Source organism: Pseudonaja textilis, chromosome 2 (genome assembly GCF_049901715.1).
Source record: "Pseudonaja textilis isolate UNSWEBS1 chromosome 2, rPseTex1.2, whole genome shotgun sequence".
In the NCBI taxonomy this organism is placed as follows: domain Eukaryota; kingdom Metazoa; phylum Chordata; class Lepidosauria; order Squamata; family Elapidae; genus Pseudonaja; species Pseudonaja textilis.
Genome location: NC_141991.1, coordinates 156,611,116 through 156,633,415, shown reverse-complemented (window position 1 = coordinate 156,633,415; position 22,300 = coordinate 156,611,116). Strand labels below are relative to the sequence as shown.

The 22,300-nt window shown below is 42.6% G+C and overlaps 1 protein-coding gene across 1 annotated transcript in view; it reads left to right on the top strand.

The window, feature by feature from the left end:
• The window catches only part of LOC113444535 (calsequestrin-2), a 66,992-nt gene that overhangs the window by 28,822 nt on the left and 15,870 nt on the right, over positions 1-22,300 (top strand). Inside the window, exons 8-9 of the mRNA XM_026713345.2 lie at positions 16,091-16,145; positions 16,897-16,997. Coding sequence (XP_026569130.1) covers positions 16,091-16,145; positions 16,897-16,997 — 156 coding nt within the window. The remainder of the gene's footprint in view (positions 1-16,090; positions 16,146-16,896; positions 16,998-22,300) is intronic.

Sequence of the window (22,300 nt, the reverse complement as noted above, 5' to 3'; positions counted from 1 at the left end):
CTTTTGCTCCAATTTCAGTCATAAATCTACTCTAAACACCCCTCTCAGACTCTGATTCCCCAGCTGAAGCCTTGATCTTACAATCTCTCTCCTACCTCTCCACCAATATTTTCCACTTATTCTTTTAATTCTTCATTTTATGGGATTCTGTCACTTTTGGACTCAGAGGGGAAAGACATTAGCATTTAGATGGATTTTTTCCCCTCTTGCATTAATACCAATTGAAATTGAAAGCTGGGATTGGCGGGACACAAGGAACATGAGGGTTTTCCATGGTATAATTCCAAGATGACGTTTGTAGCAGGTGCACAATAAACATCCTCCCTGCCAACTCCGGGAGCTTTTGCCAATATAATTTTCACAGAACCCAGCTGCCCAAGGTTTGGATGCTACTTTTGTGGAAGAAAATCTGTCCCAGACTTGATTTTTAATATCAATTTTTCACAAGTCGCCTTTATAAAATACAGAAAAGAGAATAACAGAGTTATATAGAGGCTTTGGAGGTTGTGGAGGTCTTCTAGTCCAACCCCCTGCTGGAGCAGGAGACCCTGTACCATTCTAGAGAAACAGCTGACTAGTCTCTTGTTAAAAACCTCCAGGGATGGAGCCTCCATCGTTAAACCGTTCCTGTCAGGCTACAGAATTTTTCCCATTTACTCAACTAGAACGAACTTCTGAAAATGTATCAAAAGGTATCAAAAAGGAATCCTTTATTGAGATGAGACAATTCCTGTAAGAGTTCAAAGCAGCGTCTGAGGTCTCTCAGGCATACAGGGATACATAAGGGAGTTTAGAACCCCTCCCCTTATCGCTATCTGTATTTAGTGAAACAAAAGCCAGCATGTTAATTCCTCCCCACCCCTTTTGTAAGGAACGATCTTTTTCAGTTTCCCAGGGCATACCTAATTTCCCCCCACCCACCCACCCACTTTTTAGAGTGAACTCCCAGGACACACCTCACTGCGGAATTTCTATGATCTTCTCATCTCCTGGCTGTGCCCCTCAGAGGTGATAGGTTCCGGCCATCTGGCTTTTCTCCCTCCACCGTATTATGTGTGGGTTATACAAATTTGATATAAGATTAAATATATTCAGGTTACATCGAGAAAGGATTTCTTTATCAGCCTCTCCCCCTTTTTTCTTCTTCCACTGAAGAAATAACAGATACACGGATCTGACATCCTGCCCTCCTTAAAAAACAGATAGGTCTACCTGGAAAAAAACAAAAATCATGCATTACATTTGCAATTCAGGATGGTTTATCAGGGTATTTTTGGTGGAACTTACGTATAATGTGGGTGCTTTTACGTGTTGTTTGGCTACCCACTCATTTTCTGAGGAAGGAAGGTGTTTCCAAGCTACTAAATATTGTGTGGATCCACGGTGAGTGCGTGAATCAAGGATATCTTTAATTTCAAAATGTTGTTCCCCATGTACCGTGATGGGGGTTGGAGGTGTGGGAAGGGGGGGCAGGTCGGAGGTTTGAAGTGATCTCTGGTTTGATCAAGCTACAGTGAAATAATGGATGAATCTGCCTAAGTGTTTTTGGAAGTTGAAACTCTACAGTCACGGGGTTAATAAGTCTGGAGATGGGGAATGGGCCAATGAATTTTGGTCCTAATTTCTTAGAGGGTTATAATGATTTTAAGAATTTTGTGGACAAATATACACGGTCCCCAATCTTGAAAGGTTTAGGTTCGCAACGTTTTTTGTCTGCTTGAGTTTTGTAAACTGCTCTAGCTTCCTGTAAAGATAATCTTACCACTGGCCACATGGCTTGTAAGTTATCCATCCATTGCTTAAGGGAGGGGAATTCAGGATCTTTAGTGGGTAGTTCCGGCATGGGGTTGAATTCTTGGCTTGTGGCTACCTGGAATGGGGTGAACCCTTTGCTACTATGGACTGAGTTATTGTATACTACCTCTGCAAAAGGAAGAAGGTCAGTCCAATTGTCCTGTTGGTGATTAATAAAACATCTTAAATATTGTTCTAATATGCTGTTCACTCTCTCCGTTTATCCATCAGTTTGGGGGTGATTTCCTGACAACAACCCCTGGGTGGAGCCTAATAGGTTTAAAAACGCCCGCCAAAATTTGGATGTGAACTGAACACCCCTATCTGAGATAATCTGTTGGGGAGCTCCATGAAGGCGATAGATGTGTATTAGAAACATCTTTGCCAATGCCTTGGCAGTTGGGATCTTTTGGCATGGAATAAAGTGAACCTGTTTGGAAAAAGATCAGTTACAACCCAAATGACGGTATTTCCAGCACTTTCGGGAAGCTCCACTATAAAGTCCATAGAAATCTCTTTCCAGGGAGCAGAAGGGTCTGCTACTGTTTGTAAAAGTCCAGGATATTTTTTTGTCTTCTCGTTGCAGCAGCACAGGTGGGGCAGCTCGCAACATAGCTTTCAATGTCCTTTTTGAGGGACAGCCACCAAAGTTGTCGTTTGATGAGGTGCAGAGTTTTTACAAACCCAAAGTGTCCTGCTATTTTGGAGTCGTGGCAGTGTTTCATGAGGTCCATTCTCTGGCTTGCAGGGACATAAAGTTTGTTCTCTACCCAAGCCAGTCCATCTTTGAGTAAACAAGTGTTTTTGTTGGCCTGGAGCCAGTCGTCCTTAAGTAGTGCCTCCTTAAATATTGACATCGTTGTGTCTTCAGTCAGGGATGATTTTTTTTTCCTCTTGTGCCCTGGTGGTTACTTTGGCTGCTAGTTGGGTTGGTTAGATCATCGGTTTTATAACCTCAATCTTTTTGCTGTTGTATTGGGGTTTTCTGGACAGTGTATCTGCTAAGAAGTTCTTTCTCCCAGGAAAATATTTGAGAGTGAAATTAAAATGTTTAAAGTATTGAGCCCACCTTGCTTGTTATTCGGAGAGTTTCCGTGGATTTTTCAGGGCTTCCAGATTTTTGTGATCAGTCCATCCTTCAAAGGGGATTTGGTTTCCTTTCAGGAAATGTTTCCATGTGAGCATTCCCCACCGTACAGCATATGCCTCTTTCTCCCATATGGCCCATCTTTGCTCAGTTTCTGTCAGTTTCTTGGATGTATAAGCGCATGGTTGTAATTGTCCATTTCCATTCTTTTGGAGGAGGACCACTCCAACTGCAACATCACTAGCGTCTGCTTGGATGACAAAAGGTTGTTCAGGATCTGCGTGCTTAAGGACCGGTTCTGCTGAGAATAGACATTTGAGTTTCTCGAATGCCGCTTGGCATTCCATTGTCCAGATAAGGGGTTGCCTTGGTTTGGGTTTCTCCTCCCCTTTCATTTTTAGCAAGTTCGTGATAGGGAGGGCAATGTTTGCAAAAGCTGGAATGCAATAAAAGTTCGCAAACCCCAAGATGCTTTGCAGTTGTTTGTGGGTGTGCGGTAGGTCCCAGTCCAGTACAGCTTTTACTTTCTGTAGGTCCATCTCTATTCCCTCATGGGATATTCTATACCCCAAATAGTCAATTTTTTCTTGGTGGAATTTGCATTTAGAGAGTTTTGCATATAGTTTAGCATCTAAGAGTTTTGTGAGGACTGCATGGAGTAGCTTGATGTGTTCTTCCATCATTTCCGTGTAGATTAAAATATCATCAAGATACACTAGAACCCCTTTATATAAAAATTCATGAAGGGTTTCATTGATCAATTGCATAAACATGGCAGGCGCTCCTTGCAGTCCAAAGGGGAGCACTTTAAATTGGTAGCATCCCAATGGTGTGTTAAAAGCTGTCTTCCACTCATCCCCTTCCTTTATTCTTATGCGGTAATATGCCTCTCATAGGTCTAACTTTGAAAAAAAATTTCCTTTCAAGAGGTGGGCTAACATGTCCTTCATGAGGGGTAGTGGATACATATTCTCTATCCAAATTGCGTTCAATTTTTTGTAATTAACACACAAGTGTGCTGAGCCATCTTTCTTTTCACAGAATAACACTGGGGCAGCTATTTTTGGTCAGGCAGGTTCAATGAAACCCCTTTTTAAATTTTTATCGATAAATCCTCTAAGTTCTTTCAGTTCTCTGGGAGACATGCAGTACATTTGTGGTTTTGGGAATTTAGCCCCTGGTAGGATTTCGATGGCGCAGTCTGTGGCTCGATGGGGTAGGAGTTCATCACAAGCTTCCTCACTAAATGCTTGGGCCAGATCCTGGTACTCATTGGGGATGTTAATGGATTCAGCCAACTGTCCGGTCATGGCTGATTCTCTGTTCTCTGTCCCTTTCTTTATCCTTTCCTCTGAGCTATTTGCAAATACTACATCTCTCTGGAATTGTACAGTTCCTGTCCTCCAATTTATTTTTGGATTCCATTTCCGCAGCCATGTGAGACCTAGGACTAGCATCTCTTCCATTCCTGGGGCTACAATGAATGCATTTCCCTATGGTTCCCTAGTCTTATTTTCAATGGTTCTGTGATAAACTTAGCTGGCTCCCCCCCCACACGCTATAGTTCCATCTAATTGGCAGAAAGCGGTGGGATTTTCCATTTCTTTCAGTTGGATCCCCAATTCCTCTGCAAGGGAGGGATTTATTAGGCATCGGGTGCATCCCAAATCCAACAACGCTGCAACTTCCTCCCCCTTCCCTCGTCTGGGGATAAACAGGGGTAGAGTGATTGGTTCAATTGGATTGTTTACCAGCGGGTCGTCTTCTGGATCGCTTTCAGACTGGCTCAGGTCCCCTCGGAGCATTGGGGGTTCTTTCTCTGGGTTGGTGGGGGATCGGAGTCTCACATCTATTCGGCCTCTCAGGCCAGTCTCCTTTCCTCGAAGGCTGGATGTTCTGGGTTTCCCCCTGCTGGGTGGTCTAGCTTTCTGGCAGGGGTCTTCGAATGGCATTCTGTGCAGTGTCCCTCCTTTCCACACTTAAAGCAACCAGATGTTCTTGGAGTCATGGTGGATTGGGGTTTGAAGACTTCCCGTTTCACCAGGGGTGGGGATCTTTTCTAACACTTGCCACTGCGGTACCAGTTTTGAGTCATGTCTATCTCCACCTCCTCTGCCATCATGTACCATTCGTGCAACAGGTGTGGGGCCCCACTGGCCAGGCAGGCAGTGTATAGGTCATCATTTAGTCCATCTTTGAACCAACAGACTAGGATATCCTCTGGCCAGTCTACCCGGCTGTCCAGGTCATGAAATTCCTCGGTGTATTCTGCTACTGGGCGACGGCCTTGTTTTACGACTCTAATGCGGTCGCGGGGTTTTCTATCGGCGAGGGGGTCCTTGAAGCGGAGGCGTAAGGCTGTCATGAAGCGATCAAGGTTCCTTAATTCTGGGGCATTGACATTGTGGAGCATCACCATCCATCTGGCTGCTGCCCCTTCAAGGGCCAGGATGACAATTCGTATTCGGGACCCCTGGGTTGGGAAATCCCTCCCATATTCTTGCGTAAGTGCTTGGTCAGCACTTGCGCTAGGAAAAATCCCAGTTTCTGGGGGTCTCCATCAAATTTTACCCCCAAGGGTGGGATCTTCCTCTGCAGTTGGATGTCTCTGGGTTGGCCAGGGTTAATCCCCTGATCCGGGGCATTTAGGGGTCGGGTACCTGGTATGGCTGCTGGTTCTTCGGCTTGTCCCTCTGCCCGCTCAATCTCTGCTGGATCTGGGGTGGCAGCTTGGGTTCTCTCATTTTCTGGTTCCCTCGCTCTCCTGTGTTGTCGCCCTGGTGCATCCCTCACCTCAAGGTTCTCCAGGGCTTCCCTCACAAGGTGATTTATGTACTGCCTCATTCGGTTGTCGGCCGGTGGCTCCTCATCCCATTCTTCCTGATTCAATAGGGCCCCTAGCTCCAATTTCCACCCAGGTTTACAATTGCCCTGGGTGAAGGTTACTCCTCTGGTTCTTCATCCCAGCTGTCTCTTTTTCCTACACCTATAGACCACTGGGGCTTGGTGGAGGTTTCATAAGCAGCCTCTCTCTCTTCGATGGGGTGCACCAAATCAGTATCTGGCTGGGTAACTGTCGATGTTTCTCCCCAGTATTCGGCTTCCCCTTGGTCCGTGCTGTACTCAGACATTTTCCTTTCTTGCAGGGTCCCCTCAGTAGAGTGAAGGTTTTTTGGTTTTTTTTAAAATTCCTCTCTGGGCTGACCTCTATTGCAGACGCTGCTTTATATCAGGTTACAGAACTTTTCCCATTCACTCAACTAGAATGAACTTCTGAAAACATATCAAAATGTATCTGAAAATGTATCAAAATGTATCAAAAAGGAATCCTTTATTGAGATGAGGCAATTCCTGTAGGAGTTCAAAGCAGCGTCTGAGGTCTCTCAGGCATACAGGGATACATAAGGGAGTTTAAAACCCCTCCCCTTATCTCGACATGTATTTAGTGAAACAAAAGCCAGTATGTTAATTCCTCCCCACCCCTTTTGTAAGGAACAATCTTTTTCACAGTTTCCTAGGGCATACCTAATTTCCCCCCATTCCCTTTTTAAAAGGGACTTTTCCAGAGATTCTCAGGACACATCTCACTGTGGAATTTTTATGATCTTCTCATCTCCTGGCTGTGCCTCTCAGAGGTGATAGGTTCTGGCCATCTGGCTTTTTTCCTTTCATTGTATCATGTGTGGGTTATACAAATTCGATATAAGATTAAATATATTCAGGTTACATCGAGAAAGGATTTCTTTATCAGCCTCCCCCCCACTTTTTTTCTTCCACTGAAGAAATGACAGATACACGGATCTGACAGTTCCATTGATTAATTCTTCTGTCAGGAAACTTCTTCTTCCTCTTTTTATTATTATTATTTAACTCCAAATCTCTTACTTTGACAAAACTATGTTTACTACAAAATAACTGAATATTAATCCAGAAGGTGAAAACTTCATTTGATTCCTATAATCTCCAGGTTTGCAATGATTTAAGTAATTTAAAATCATAGAATATCTTGGTTCAAAAGAAACTCCAGCTCTGTACACCACTTATATTCCCAAAGAAATGGCCATCTAGCCTCTGCTGAACAGCTGAGCCATGGTGGTGCAGTGATTAGAATGCAGTATTGCAGGCTAGTTCTGCTGACTGCCAGCGGTTCGATTCTTACTGGCTCAACTCATCCTTCCATCCTTCCAAGGTTGGTAAAATGAGGAGCCAGGTTGTTGGGGGCAACATGCTGACTCTGCAAACTGCTTAGAGAGGGCTGCAAAGCATTGTGAAGCAGTATATAAATCTAAGTGCTATTGCTAAGTGTTATTGCTATTGTTTAAAAACCTCCAGAATTCACCCGAGAAAATATACCATGGTTAAACAGCTCTCACTGCTGGGAATATTTTTTTAATGTCCAATTGAAATTGACTTCTGTGTAATTTAGATTAAATATCCATGGTTTCTTGCCCCATTGTAGGATATTGCTTAATGTCCTATAAGACAGCTCTTCTAATATTAAAATACTTCAGTAAGGCATTTGACAAAGTAGACTACCTTACCTAAATTTTGGTAAAATAGAATAATGTGGGATAGACAACATCACCACCACATGGATTCACAACTGCTAGACAAACTACACTCAACATGTAGTCCTCTAAATGCAGGGAAGCATGCAGTGAGGTATCTCAAGGTTCTGTCTTAGGCCCAGTATTCTTCAGCATTTTTATAAATGATTTAAATGAGGAAATAGAAGGGGAGCTCACCATATTTGCAGATGACACCAAGCTGGGGGTAATAGCCAACATTTTAGAAGATAGATTCAAGATCCAGAAGCAGCTTGACCAACTTCAACACTGGACCCTATCCACCTAAATGCAATTCAGAGGAGAGAAATGTAAAGTCTTTGGCAAGAAAAATCAAATGCACAGATGTAGAATATGTGGTACCTGGCTCAACAGCACTAACTGTGAGACAGATCTAAGAGTCCTAGTGGACAACCACTTAAGTATGAATGTGCTGCAGCTGCCAAAAAAGCCAGTATAGTCCTAGGCTGCATCAATAGAGAGATAATATCAAGATCATGTGAAATGCTAGTACTGCTTTATATTGCACTGATAAGATCATACTTGGTATAATGTGTCCAGTTTTGATCGCCATGATACAAAAAAGATATTGAAATTATAGAAAAAGTACAGAGAAAAGCAACAAAGATGATAAGGGGACTGAAGATTTAAGTGTATGATGAATGATTGCAGGAAATGGGTATGTCTAGTTTAGCGAAGAGAAGGACTAGGAATGACATGAAAGCAGTTTTCCAATACTTAAGAATTGGGGGTCAACTTATTTTCCAAGGCACCTGAGGGCAGAGCAAGAAAAAACGAAAGTAGGTAATGGAAAATATTGAAGAGAGATCCAATCTAGAATTAAAAAGAAATTTCTTGACGGTGAAAACAATGGAATGGTTTGCTTCCAGAACTTACGTTGTGTTCCTTCACTGGAAATATTTAAGAAGAGATTGGACAACCATTTATCTATTATGGTAAAGGGTCCCTTGCAGGGGTGGGCTACAAATTTTTTAACAAGTTCTCTGCCCTAATGACTAGCTGGGTGGTCATGTGCCTGAGTGAGCCTGGGTGGGTGAGCGTGTGCTTGGGTGGGCGTTATTATATATTGAGGAATGAGAGACCAAACCAGAGCATTCACAAGTAAAGGCTTTATTCAACAGAATAAAGGGCTGTCGCGTCTGCATACTAACAAGCAGACATGCTCCAGCGAACAGCGGCTGGCTCGACCTAGCAGCCGGCTTTTATAGCCGACTGTCGAAGGGAGCCAGCCAATGGGAGCTGTAAATGCCCCCGCAGTATAGATGGACTTGATTGGGAACTTCGGTCAGTTCCAAGGACATAACACCCCTTCCCCCCAGATGCGAACATGAATAGTCCTTTAAATATGCAGGGGGTCTGTGTGAGCGCCCGGACCGGCGCAGCTCGGGTGAGTCACTGAGTGGATCAGAGTTCCGGGAATCAGGACTGGTGGGTGCTGGAGAGCGGGGTTGCTCTGGAACCAGATCAGGTGTCTGTGAATAGTCTCTGCCTCCGGGTTGGGTTGTAGTATAGTCACTGTCCGGCAACCCGGTGGCATCGCTGGTCAGCAAAGCTGGCGTCTCTGGCGGACGGTCCCGGTCTACCGTCCGTTCCCCTCGCTCGGTCTGTGGTGACAGGCCACTCAGCTGGTCCCCGATCGGATTCTGGTGTGGTGACTGGGGCTCAACAGGAGTCCATGGTTCAGCATTGGCATGCCCACTCTGGCGCTTTCTGATCTGGTCCAGATGTCTGCGCCAGACTCGCCCATCCTCCAGTTGAACTTGGTACGACCTCGGACCGGTGATGGCCACGACTTTCCCAGGTACCCATAGCAGATCGCCGGCGTAATTTCTGACAAACACTGGGTCCTGCAACACAAAATCTCTGACCCTGCTGTCAGACCCGATAGGAGTGTCAGGGCAATAATGGGGATGCAGCCTGTCTAACACTGTTCTCAGGCATCTGCCCATTAGGAGCTCGGCAGGTGACTTGTTTGTAACCGTACAGGGGGTCGTGTGTTGGCTCAAGAGAAAACGGGAGAGCTTAGAGTGCCAGTCCTCTTGATTGAATCTGGCCAATGCCTCCTTTGTTGACCTAACGGCTCTCTCTGCCAACCCGTTGCTGGCAGGATGAAAAGGGGCCGTTAAGATGTGCCGGATGCCCAGGTTGGTGACATACCAGCTGAACTCTGTAGACGTAAATTGGGGGCCATTGTCCGAGACTAAAGTGTCTGGCAGCCCGTGTGTTACAAATAAACGGGTCAGGGCTTGGGCAACTGCCCGGGTGGTGGTCGTGGGTAGAAGGGCCACGTCGATCCACTTGGAAAACAAATCCACGACCACCAAGAAGGTCTTGCCGTGCATTGGCCCGGCCAAGTCAATGTGCAGCCGTGACCATGGTGCGTTGGCACTCTCCCACTTGGTTGGGGTGGTAACTGGTGGTGCTGGCCTGGATTCCTGACAGGGTCGGCAAGAGCTTACCCATTTGGCGATCTTGTCGTCCATGCCCGGACACCAGACGTAACTTCGAGCCAACGCCTTCATTCGGACAATGCCTGGGTGACCCTCGTGCAGCGCCTTCAGGACAGGTGTGCGCAGGGAGCTTGGGATGACGACCCTGGTTCCCCACAACAGGCAGCCCTGTAAACTGGAAAACTCTAGTGGCGGATTTTAAATGGTGTGAATTCGGTTGTGAAATTAGTGACCGGCCACCCCCTCCGCACCCAGTCCAGAACCTGGGCGATTGTTTTGTCTTTTTTGGAGTGGAAGGCGATGTCGCCTGCGGTGACAGGTAGTTTGAGCTCGCTGACATCGAAGATGGCGTGGACCGGAGCCGGGTCCTCTACCGGGGTGGGCAGCGGGCAGCGGCTGAGGGCAGCGGCGTGGCTGAGGTTTTTCCCCGGCCGGTGAACGAGTGTGTACGAGTAGGCTGCCAGGAATAAGGTCCACCTTGTCATCCTGGGTGACAAGACTTGGGGTGTTTGTTTGTCCCCCGATAGTAGCCCCAGAAGTGGCTTGTGATCCGTGACGAGTTCGAATTTATGACCAAAAAGAAATTCATGGAATTTTTTAACCGCAGCAACTGCGGCTAGAGCCTCTTTATCAATTTGGCTGTAGTTGCGCTTGGTTGGTGACAAGGTTCTGGAAAAGAAGGCGATTGGTGCCTCGGAGCCGTTGGGTAATCTGTGGCTTAAGACAGCCCCGATCCCGAAGGGGGATGCGTCTGCTGCTAAGACTAAAGGGAGGCGCTGGTCGAATTGGATTAGGACAGCGTCTGAGGTGAGCAGCGATTTGACTGCTTTAAAGGCATAGTCCTCTTTGGGTCCCCAATGCCATGGTGCATTTTTGTCTAGAAGTCTGTGTAACGGCTCGGCTACTGACGCTTTGTGGGGTAGGAACGAAGCGTAGAAATTTAATAAGCCTAGGAAGGCCTGTAATTCAGCCTTTGTGGAAGGTGTGGGCGCCTCGTGAATTGCTTTGACTTTGGATTCTACCGGGTGGATGCCAGAGGCGTCTATTCTATACCCCAGAAAGTCCACCTGTTTAGTGGCGATGGCACACTTCTCCCTTTTTAGTTTGAGGCCATGCTGTCTGAACTTGTCTAAAACCGCTCTGACTCTTTGGAAAAGTTGGGGCCTGTCCCTGGCTGAGACCAATATGTCATCAAAATAAGGAACCACGCCAGGGAGGCCTTGGAGTATACGTTCCATTAATGATTGAAAAATGCCAGGGGCAACACTAACGCCAAACTGGAGACGCCTGCACCTGAATGCCCCTCTGTGAGTGACAATAGTTTGTAAATCGGCCGTTTGACTGTCAACAGGAAACTGCTGATAGGCCTGAGACATATCCAGTTTGGCGAAAATGGTGCCAGGCTCAAATGTGTGGAGTAAGTGCTGGATTACCGGGACTGGGTAAGCGCTAACCTGTAGGTAGCGGTTAATTGTGGTCTTATAATCAGAACAAATTCTTAAACTGCCATCCTTCTTAAGGGGAGTGACAATTGGGGTTTCCCATTTAGCAAAATCCGTGGGCTCAATCACCCCCTGTTTTAGTAATTTGTCCAGTTCCACGTCCAGTTTAGGGCGTAGCGCAAATGGTACTCTACTCGGTTTTAAACGGACGGGAACTGCTTGGGGATCCACTGCAAAAGAAATGGGTGTGCCATTGTAACACCCTAATTCGTTGCTGAACACATCAGTGTAGTCTGCAAATAAGGAGTCGATGTCTGAAGTTGAGACAGCATGGACTCCCGTTAAGCTAAGACCGAGATAGGGGAACCAATCCAACCCCAATAGACTAGGGAGGGCACCGTCAACAACCACTAAAGGCAGATGGCCTTTAAAGGATTTGAATTTAACGAGGAACTTGCCTTTGCCGAGTACTGGAATGTTCTTCCCCTGATAGTCCCTCAAGGTGAGGCGGCTCTTCTGGAGCTGGTTCCTAGACAAGCTGGGCCGGATTTTCTTAAGAGTGTTCCACGAGATGATCGAGAGCGCTGACCCAGTATCGACCTCCATGAGACAAGGTTTACCTTCTAAATGAATAGAAATTGTTATTTTGTTAGGTGTCAAGAAAGTGTGATTAGCTTGATAGCAAGTATAACAGTTTTCTACTTGCCTTGGTGGCTCCAGAGGAGAGTAAGAGGATGCAGACCTTTGTGATGCCATGTGTGCCGCCTGGCAGGCTCTGGCGATGTGACCTTTTTTGTTGCAGTTGTTGCAGGTAGCGTTTCTGAATCTGCACGCCGTCCGGGCATGGGGACCCCCGCAGGACAGGCATAACAGGATGTGTTTTGGTGCGATGCTGTTCCCGTGCTTTGCCCCTACCTGTGATTTCCTCAAGGGTTTGAGACGATGAACTTCTGAATGTTCAATGGGGTCTTCTTCACTCACCGCTTCTTCGGAGTGAACAGTGGCAGAGCTGGGTTTGGGAGTAGCCCCTTGGATTTCAGCGGCTGACTGGGTTGCTAGTTCCGCTGCTAAGGCTTCTTCAACCGCTTGGGAGAGGTTGAGATCTTTTCTGGCTAGCAAACGCCTCTGTAGTTTTAAGTCTTTGACCCCACATACGAGTTGATCGAGTAACATGTCGTCCAGGTAATTTTTGAACTCGCAGTGGAGAGCTGCTGTCCTCAGGGCGGCCAAGTATTGATTAATGGATTCCCCATCTGCTTGCTTCCTCATCCGGAAGGCAAAACGTCTCGCGATCTGCGAAGGTTTTGGGGAGTAATGATTTGAGAGCGTTTCCAGCAGCTCTGGCAATGGAACGGTCTTGATTTCTCGTGGAGCAAGGAGGGCTGTTGCGGTATCGAAAACTGCTGCTCCGCAGTAGCTGAGGAAATATGACTTAATTCGGTGTTCCGCTGCGTCAGCCAGACCGATGGCATCTATATAGTGATTGAACCAGCTTCTGTAAGAGTCCCACTTCTCTTCATCCGGTTTAAAAGGCGGAAATGCTGGGTTAGCGTTCATATTGGCGCCTCAGACAAGGGTAGACTGCCCTCTCTCTCTCTAGGTATACGAGGCCCAATACGTGCTCACGTGAGCGCAGGCGGCTGTGGCTGCAGCGGTTCACCTGGCTCAATGATTTCAGCTCTTTGTTAGTGAGCGTTAGAGGCTCTAGCTGTAACGCTGTGACTATCAGCAATCTTTTTTTGAATCTCGCGCTCCGGAAAACGTTGGCGGATGCACTGACAGAGATTCAAATTTCGCGCTCTCAGGGCGCGTGGGCGGCTGCGGACACAGCGCCGGGCTTCGCTTTGGTTTCGAATTCAAACAACATCAGTTTGAATTCCGCGCTCTTTTCCGAGCGGGGCGGCTGTAGCTTCAGCGCCTGACTTCACTCTCTCTCTCTGTAGCTTTCAGTGCGAGCGGCTACAGACGCTTCACTTTCACTCAGCTAACTAGCGAACTGACCGAGCTCTCTGCTTCGCGGCTGCGGTTCAGTTGCTATCGTGATTTCAGCTCAATGGAATGCTTCTGGTTAGTCAGATCCCACCTTCATCGCCAGTATTATATATTGAGGAATGAGAGACCAAACCAGAGCATTCACAAGTAAAGGCTTTATTCAACAGAATAAAGGGCTGTCGCGTCTGCATACTAACAAGCAGACATGCTCCAGCGAACAGCGGCTGGCTCGACCTAGCAGCCGGCTTTTATAGCCGACTGTTGAAGGGAGCCAGCCAATGGGAGCTGTAAACGCCCCCGCAGTATAGATGGACTTGATTGGGAACTTCGGTCAGTTCCAAGGACATAACAGGCGTGGCCAACTCGGACGTTGCTACTTTGCCCTAATTTACCTTATAAAAAGGTATATACCAAAAAGTTGTTTATTATTTTTTCTGCTCCGGCGCAGCAGGCAATGGGGTACATCCTGGCCCAAAGAACAGGGTGGTGAGTCCCAGCTGCTGCTTCTTTGCCATGTTGCAGGCTTTCTTTAAAAAAAAAAAAAACATCAATTTTTAAGAATGGTTTAAGCATGGAATTTCAAGCAGGACAAAGCTGCCATTTTGAGTGTAACATGAACCTTTTCAAAGTATTTAAAAGTCCATTATGGTAGTGTTCGAAGTTAGCACCCACCCCTCTCCTAGAAAAATGAAATATTTTAGAAAATATTATAAAGGCAGAATATTTCCCCTAAAAGAGAAATATAACATGGAGGCAGAGTTGAGTTTCCTCCCATCTTTGCTAATGGGCCATCAAGGACTGAGCCAGCCTTTTGTTCTTGCAAAGTTACCATAAAGTTACTTTTAAATACTTTTGCAAAGGCCTTTTTTACACTCATAATAGCAGCTTTGCCCTGCATGGAATTTCATGCTTAAACCATTTTTAAAAATGGATGTTGCAGGCGTTCTATAAGGGGTCACTGAAATTAGTGCTAGGGAGCAACTTACTTTGCAGCTTATTCAAATCCAGACTTTTTCAATGTTTTTTTTCTTAAGCCAACAATAAAACAACTTAAGTCAACAATTAAAGAAATAGAAAAATTAAAAGAAAATCCAAACTGATATAGTAACTGTAGTTTCTAAAATCTATTTTGATTTGATGAAGGAATTTAAAAAAACAATAACCCTGCCTGTTTTTAAAAAATTGCTTGATCAAGTCAAAATAGATTTCAAAAACTACAGTTATAATATCAGGTTTTTAAAAAAATTTCTATTTTTTTAATTGTTGACTTAAGTTGCTTAATTGTTGGCTTAAGGAAAAATTCATTAAAAAATATCTGGGTTTGAATAAGCTAGGCATTCTTAGAAATAAAAATAATAAGGCTGAACTGACCTTCACATACCTATAAGGAATCTGGTTGCTTCTCTCTTCTTCTGAAACTGCCACTGCCTAATGCAGCTGGAAACAGCAGGATGCTACTTCCGGAATCTGGCCTTTTTTGCATCTGAATGCCAAGCCTCGTTTGGGGAAATGCGCAACCTGCTCTCTGCCCCAAGCACAACTCAGCTGCCATCACTGCTGTTGCCAGTGGCTGTGAATAGCGGTCACTGTGTGGAGCTCGTATTGGGCTACACAAGATGTTGCGAGAGCTCTCGCAACATCTTGTGCAGCCCATGGAAGTGGCAACAGAAGCAGCGGAGACAAGCAGCCAGGCTGGGCCAGTGTCTCAGTATGTATCTCCCTGAGTGACCAAGGCAAGCAAGTGCAGAACCAACGAGAACTGAAGGAAGCGCCTGCACCCAGCAAGAAAGGAACTTCTCTCCACTGCAGTTTGCAAATGAGGAAATGGCGCTGCCAGCAAGGTACGCTCCTGTTGCGTTCCCCACCCTGAGTCTCTGGCCAAGTGTGGCAAGCCTGAAAGGCAGCTGTCGGAGACTCTGCACCCTCCAATCCTCGGGCCTTGTGTGGCAAGAGCACACAGAACCCGAGAGTTGGACCTGGCCAGTAAAGGTTGAAAAGTGGCCGATCACCTGGGCCCCAGGCCTTATGCAGCAGGTATATGCAGAACCCGAGAGTTGTGCCTGGCCCATAAAGGCTGAAGGGTGGCTGATCACTTGGGCCTCATGCGGCAGGTGTGCGTGGAACTTGAGAGTTGGAGCTGGCCCAAAAGGCCAAAAGGCGGCCATCGGAGCCTCACCACCCCTTCACCCCACAGGCTGCATCAACTTACCTAAAACTAGGGAGTGAAGAAGCCGGAGAGTAGCAAGGGAACTGGAGCTGGGCCGCACAGGACGAGCTGGCAAAGGCTGGCAAGTGAGCAAGGAAGCCAGATGTGAGTGGCCAAAGGAAATGAGGCGAGGAGTGGGTGGATCTATGAGGTGGGGTGAGGTTGGGTGGGGCAGGGCAGGGCAGGATTGGGCAGTCCTGCACGGGCCCAGCCAGTGGTGGGATTTGCCGGTTTGCTGAACTGGCCATAAAATTAAAAACCAGTTCGCCTGAACTGGTACGAACCAGCAGCAATCTACTCCTGGTCCCCTGGTAGAAGACCTCAAAGGATCCTTCCAACTCTCCCTACAGTATTTCTCATTTTCAGGATAAACATAACCAATACTTCTACCTTGTCTTCCTAAGTTTATCTGTCTCTCTAGTAAAGTCAATTTGGAACCACATAATAGCAGTCTGTGATGTATGTATGTTTTGGTGATATTATATACTTCACAATTAATGATGGACTCATCAGAATATGTTTTTTGCATGTAGGAAGATGATCTAGATGGAATTCACATTGTGGCATTTGCTGAAGAAGATGATCCAGGTACAAAACATGTAGGCTTGTTGCAAGTCTCGGTGTAAAAAAGATAAAATTTTGCTGTCAAGTGATGACATTCTGTCTGTCATCTGTCTATTACAAGAAAATGTCCTATGGCATCAAAATTTATGCTGATTATAGATATTCATCACCATTAACTATGTTCCATTCTTTAGATGTAGGAGAAGTTAGCTTGAAAGAGAGGCATATATAGTATACTCCCATTCTTTTAGAGGAGGAAAGGTGGCTGAATGCATTTTTGCCTTTTTCCTTTATGCAAATAATTAGGGAATCAACTTTGAAATAAAAAACATTTATCTGAGCATTTCAACTTAATCTCTGAAATGTTTCATTTGCAATAAAGCTTTAATTGCTAATTCATTAGCTGTTCTCCTCCTGCTCTGTGTTTCATATGTAACTGGAACCATCTTACTCCCCTGTGATACAGTATGTGTAACATTAGAAATAGGCAAAAGAAGTTCTTCACCAGAAAGTCTTCCATTCCAGTTCTGAGTAGGCTGAACTCAGAGTTTAGTGTCTGCAAAAAGGACTTGGCAGGTACCATCCAAATTTAAAAGCAGACAGTGAACCACTAGTGAAATGGTGGGACTGAGAAATGGTACACTGAAAATAAATTTTTCTCATGTGATTGTAGTTGCTTGGAATATGCTATTCTTGTCTGATTACTATAAACACCCAAGTATTCTTCTGCAGAGCAATCCAGAAGGTAATTGCTTAACTGTTATTATATTTTCAGATGGCTTCGAATTCCTGGAAATTGTCAAGCAGGTTGCCAAAGACAACACTGATAATCCTGATCTAAGCATTGTCTGGATTGATCCTGATGATTTTCCTCTGGTAAGTAGCCCTATTTCCCAGCTGGTCCCTTCTCATTTTTTACACACTTACATTCACGTACATGTCGTACACACACATTCCATGTATAATAGAGAGCAAAGAATTGCAATCAATTGAAGAAAAAAATCCAAAATGAATTTAATATATGACTTTCAGACTTGTAAGTATTAATATGAATGCCTATATTCTAGTATTCCTTTTTATATTGTATATAATTAGTAGTAAATAATTTTACATATGGAAAAGGTAAACATGAAATTATATAATGTAAGATTAAGAAAAGAAAAAATATAAGAAACAATGCAGGTAGAAAAAAGGAAAAATATAAAGAAGTGACTTCTGATCATTACAGCAGTTACAAACTTATTATCTCTCCTCTCTTTAAAATTACATGATTCTCTTCTACCCATATTCATCCTTTTCTAATCAATTAATCCATAAATGATTCCATTCTTCCAGCCCTTCATAAAAGTACTTATTGTCTTACTCCTGATGAAACAGATCATTTTTGCCATTTGCACAAGTTCTACCATCTTAACAATCTACTCCTCCATTGTGGATATTACAGTATTTTTCCAATTTTGTGCATAATAGTCTTGCTACAGTTACCATATATAAAATCAACCTTCCGTAGGTCTTTTCTAAGTTGTTACCCATAAGTCCCAATTTAACAAATTCTGGTTTCATCCGAATATTGGCTTTTAAAATTGTTTGTATCATCATGTGATTTTGTATCCAATTGTTTTTGGTTTTTGCATGTTCACCATAGCACTAGCAATAGCACTTAGACTTATGTACCACCTCACAGTGCTTTGCAGCACTTCTAAGCAGTTTACAGAGTTAGGGTACATTTATGGTCCAATCCAATCACTGTCCCAACTTCAGCCAACTTCCAGATATTCCTCCTCAGGTGCTGGTGAGACATCCTTGACTCCAGTGGAAGGATTCAATTTTTTTTACTACCGATTCTGTGGGCGTGGTGTTGCTTGGTGAGCATGATAGGGGAAGGATACTGTAAAATCTCCATTCCCACTCCACTCCAGGGGAAGGATACTGTAAAATACCCATTCTCTCCCTACCCTACTAACCTGCTTTCCAGCTCCATTCTCCTGTGCAGGGTAACAAAAGAAGACCCAGCCAATCAGTTGGGACTTGGGAGACAGAGAATAGATGGGGGAAGGGTCAATCAGAGGTGGTATTTCAAACCAGTCAAAATTTCTGCTATCGGTTCTCCGAACTACTCAAAATTTCCGCTACCAGTTCTCCAGAACTGTTTGGAACCTGCTGAATACCACCTCTGCTTGACTCCCAAGGGGAAGAATGTTGTTATGATTACACACCCCACACTATCTCTACCTCCCACTTCCCGTTCCCACAGCTTGCCCAGCCATTGCTGTTGCAGCCCTAAAGACTCCCATTAAAGATGGAACTAGGACTGACACGATGAGGATTGAACTCCTGGCAGTGAGATGAAATAGGCTGCAGTACTGCATTCCACCACTGCTCTTCAGTTTACCCATGCATGGTAAACTGTCCAGTATTGATTAGAAGTACCTTTATACATCTTAGATAATTTCTCTGTTGTCATATACCAATGGCATATTATTCTATAAATGTTCTCGCTTAAATTGTAATACAATGTGAATTTTAGTCCTTCTAACCACATTTTCTTCCATTGGCCCATGTTATTTTTATTTATTTATTTATAATTTGTCAAACAAAAACAAAAACACAAATAATATAAAAATAAAATGACAGGGATGATAAGCATGTTAATGCACATATGCACTAACCCCCTTTACGGACCTCTGAAACATGAAGTGAGGTCCACAGAAGTCAATTTGTGACTAAAACACTGAAAATTTGTAGCTGAGACAACTGAATCAGGTAGAACATTCCAGATTTTCACAACTCTATTACAAAAATCGTATTTTTTACAGTCAAGTTTAGAACGGTTTTCATTGAGTTTAAAATGGTTGTTTGTGCGCATATTATTGCGATTAAAACAGAAAAAAATCATTTACAGGTAAAATATTACTACATACAATTTTGTATGCAATACCTAATTCTGATCGCAAGAGACGCAGTTCCAGGTTATCCAAACCAAGAATTTTGATCCTAGTAGCATAGATTATGTCCAGAAGAGTTCAAAACTTTCCTCGTAAAGTACTTCTGAACCCACTTGTTTGTGCTAATATCAGATATATGGTAGGGATTCCAAATAATTGAACAGTACTCCAAGATTGGTCTAGCATAAGTTTTATAAGCTCTGGTTAGCAATATTATGTTTCCAGAAAAGAAACTTTGTAGAATTAAGTTAAAAACTCATAGTGCTTTTTTAGCAATGCTGTTACAATGAACTTCGGAGCATAAGTCGTCAGAGATGAGTACACCTAGGTTTTTATCAAAGTGAGGGTCATCTGCTAGATCGATATCACCTAAACTTATATTTAACATTCTGATTACATTTACCAGTATGTAAGACAGAGCATTTATTAATAGAAATTTGAAGTTGCCAAATAGATGACTATTCAGACACATAATCAAGATCACTTTGCAAAACAACAGAATTATCTGTAGTATTAAATAATGCTATGTTATCAGCAAAAAGGACAGAATTGCTTTTAAGTTGATCACATAAATCGTTGATATAGAGCAGGAAAAGCATGGGTCCTAAAATGCTGCCTTGCGGAACACCACTGTTCACTGATGCAGGATTAGACAGCAAGTTACCTATTTTGACTTTCTGCAGTCTGTTAGACAAGAAGGCAGCAATCCACTTGTGCAAAAATCCAGAAATGCCATAAGAATTTATTTTCAACAGCAGTTTATCATGTACTACTGTATCAAAAGCCTTACAAAAATCTATGTAAATTCCATCTACAGCTTTATCTTGATCAAGACACGTAGTCCAAATATTTTTACAGTGCAAAAGTTGTAAATTACAGGATGAATTTTTCCTATAGCCAAACTGTTTATCAGATAGCAAGTTATTTGTCTCTAAATGATGAATAATGGATTGGTTTATAATTGATCCCATAACTTTGCATATAACACAACACAAAGAAATTGGTCTATAATTTTCAACTAAACTAGGGTCGCCCTTTTTAAAGATTGGTATACTATAGCTAAGACCATAAATCAGGCAGAGAGCTAGTTTGAAACAATACTTTAAAAATTGTACACAAATGTTCAGCTAGGACAGTAGCAAGCTTTTTCAAGAAAAAAGCACATAATCCATCTGGACCAGTGGATAGCAATGGCTTTAGATTTCATAATGCTAGTTCAACATTATCTACTGTAAATTTAATATTTAGCAATTTGCTACAAATATTTGTGGTACGACTTGTGAATGAAGACTGTAACCATTGCTATCAACAAAAACTGAACTAAAAAAATGTATTGAAAAGATTGGCCTGACCAGCATTATCATTACAATCAACCCCATTTAGCCTTTTTAAGGGTGGAATCACTTGTGAGTCTTTGCGTTTCAAATTAACAAAATTATAAAAGGCTCATGTTAACAGCTTTTCCTCCTGTTTACAAAAATAATTAGTACATTCATCTTTAATTTGATGTCATAAAGCTTTATAGCGGCTTTTGAAGTTGGCAACGTAGCTGTCTACTTGTTCCACCAAAGGTATTTTTTTTCTTAGCTTATAGCTTTCTTATTGCCTTGGGTAATTTATTTTTTGTAACTGTTTTATTTTTCTTGGTACATATAAATTAATAGCTCAATTAATTTCAAGCAAAAGTTTTTTTATTAAAATCTACATTTTTGCAACCTGAAAATGGTATCAATTTAGAGATGCTAGATCAGCAGCTATTAAATCATAGTTTGCTTTTTTAAAATTATAATTCAAAGAACAGTCGTTAAGATCCAGTTCAGGAAGTCACAAATTAATACAAAAGTCAATCATATTATGATTGCTGTTGTAACTCTGAACTTACTCAATTGTTTTTTTTTATAAATTTTTTTTTATTTTTTAATAACAAGATAAACATAAGCATACATAACAAGATAAACATAAACATACCACAAAAAACATAAAAATATCCTTCTTCATGAATTTACATACAGTGCATCGATTGGTTTACCACTTTTTTTTGTGCATCCATTTCCTAGTCACTAGTATAATTATATTACATAATAGCTCATATTATCAATCAATAATTGTATAACCTAATATCATCACTAAAAAAAATCATTTATAATTTTGTTAATTCATATTTTAACGAGATAACTATAGTTTACTTAATTTATTTTGCAATAAATCATAAGATCATACCAAATCTACCTTAATAATGTTTTATAAAGATAATATCAAGAAAAAAAATTTTTTTTATGCTAAATCTGAATATTCTATCATTATGTTTTATTATCTAACCATTGATAAAAAAGATCCCAAACTTCATAAAATTGTTTATCTTCTTGTTCTCTGATTTCAAATGCCAATTTACTCAATTCAGCACAATCCAATATTTTCTTAATAGTTTCTTCTTCTGATGGAGTTTTCTCACTCTTCCAGTTCTTAGCAAATACAATCCTAGCCGCTGTTAATATATTTACAATCAAATACTTCAAATTTTTATTATATATATCAGGTAAGATTCCCAATAAAAAAATCTCTGGTTTCAAGTCTATATGTGTCTTTGTCATTTTTTCCAACCATATGCGAATTTTAGTCCAATATTTTCTAGCGTCCTCACAAGTCCACCACATATGGTAGTATGAGCCAGGTATCTGATGACATTTCCAACATTTTTCAGATTTGTTCTTAAACATTCTTGCAATTCTTGTCGGGGGAAAATGCCACCTGTAAAACATCTTATACAAGTTTTCTTTATAAGCTGTTGACATTGTCATTTTATAATTTTGAGACCACAATTTTTCCCGTTTCTCCAAATCAATCCCATATCCAAAATTCTTCCCCCAAACAATCATCATTTCTTTAACTTGTTCCTCCTCTAATAAAATTTCCAACAAATAAGTGTATAATTTTTTAATAATTTTTTCATCAGTACCTGTCAAGATCCTGTCTAGATCAGTCAATTTATCATAAAATCCCTCCGCTTTAGAATCTATAAGATACCTTGAATGTATTTGCGCATATGAGAACCAATTCATCTTTATGCCTTGTTCTTCTAGTTTTTGCATTGTTTTAAGTTCACTCTTTTCATCCAATATTTCCCCATATCTAACTGTTTGTTCCTTCTCATATATTATAGGATAAGAAAAAGCTTCAATAGTTGATAACCAGACTGGGATTTTCAAATAACATTTTCTCTTAATTTTCTCCCAA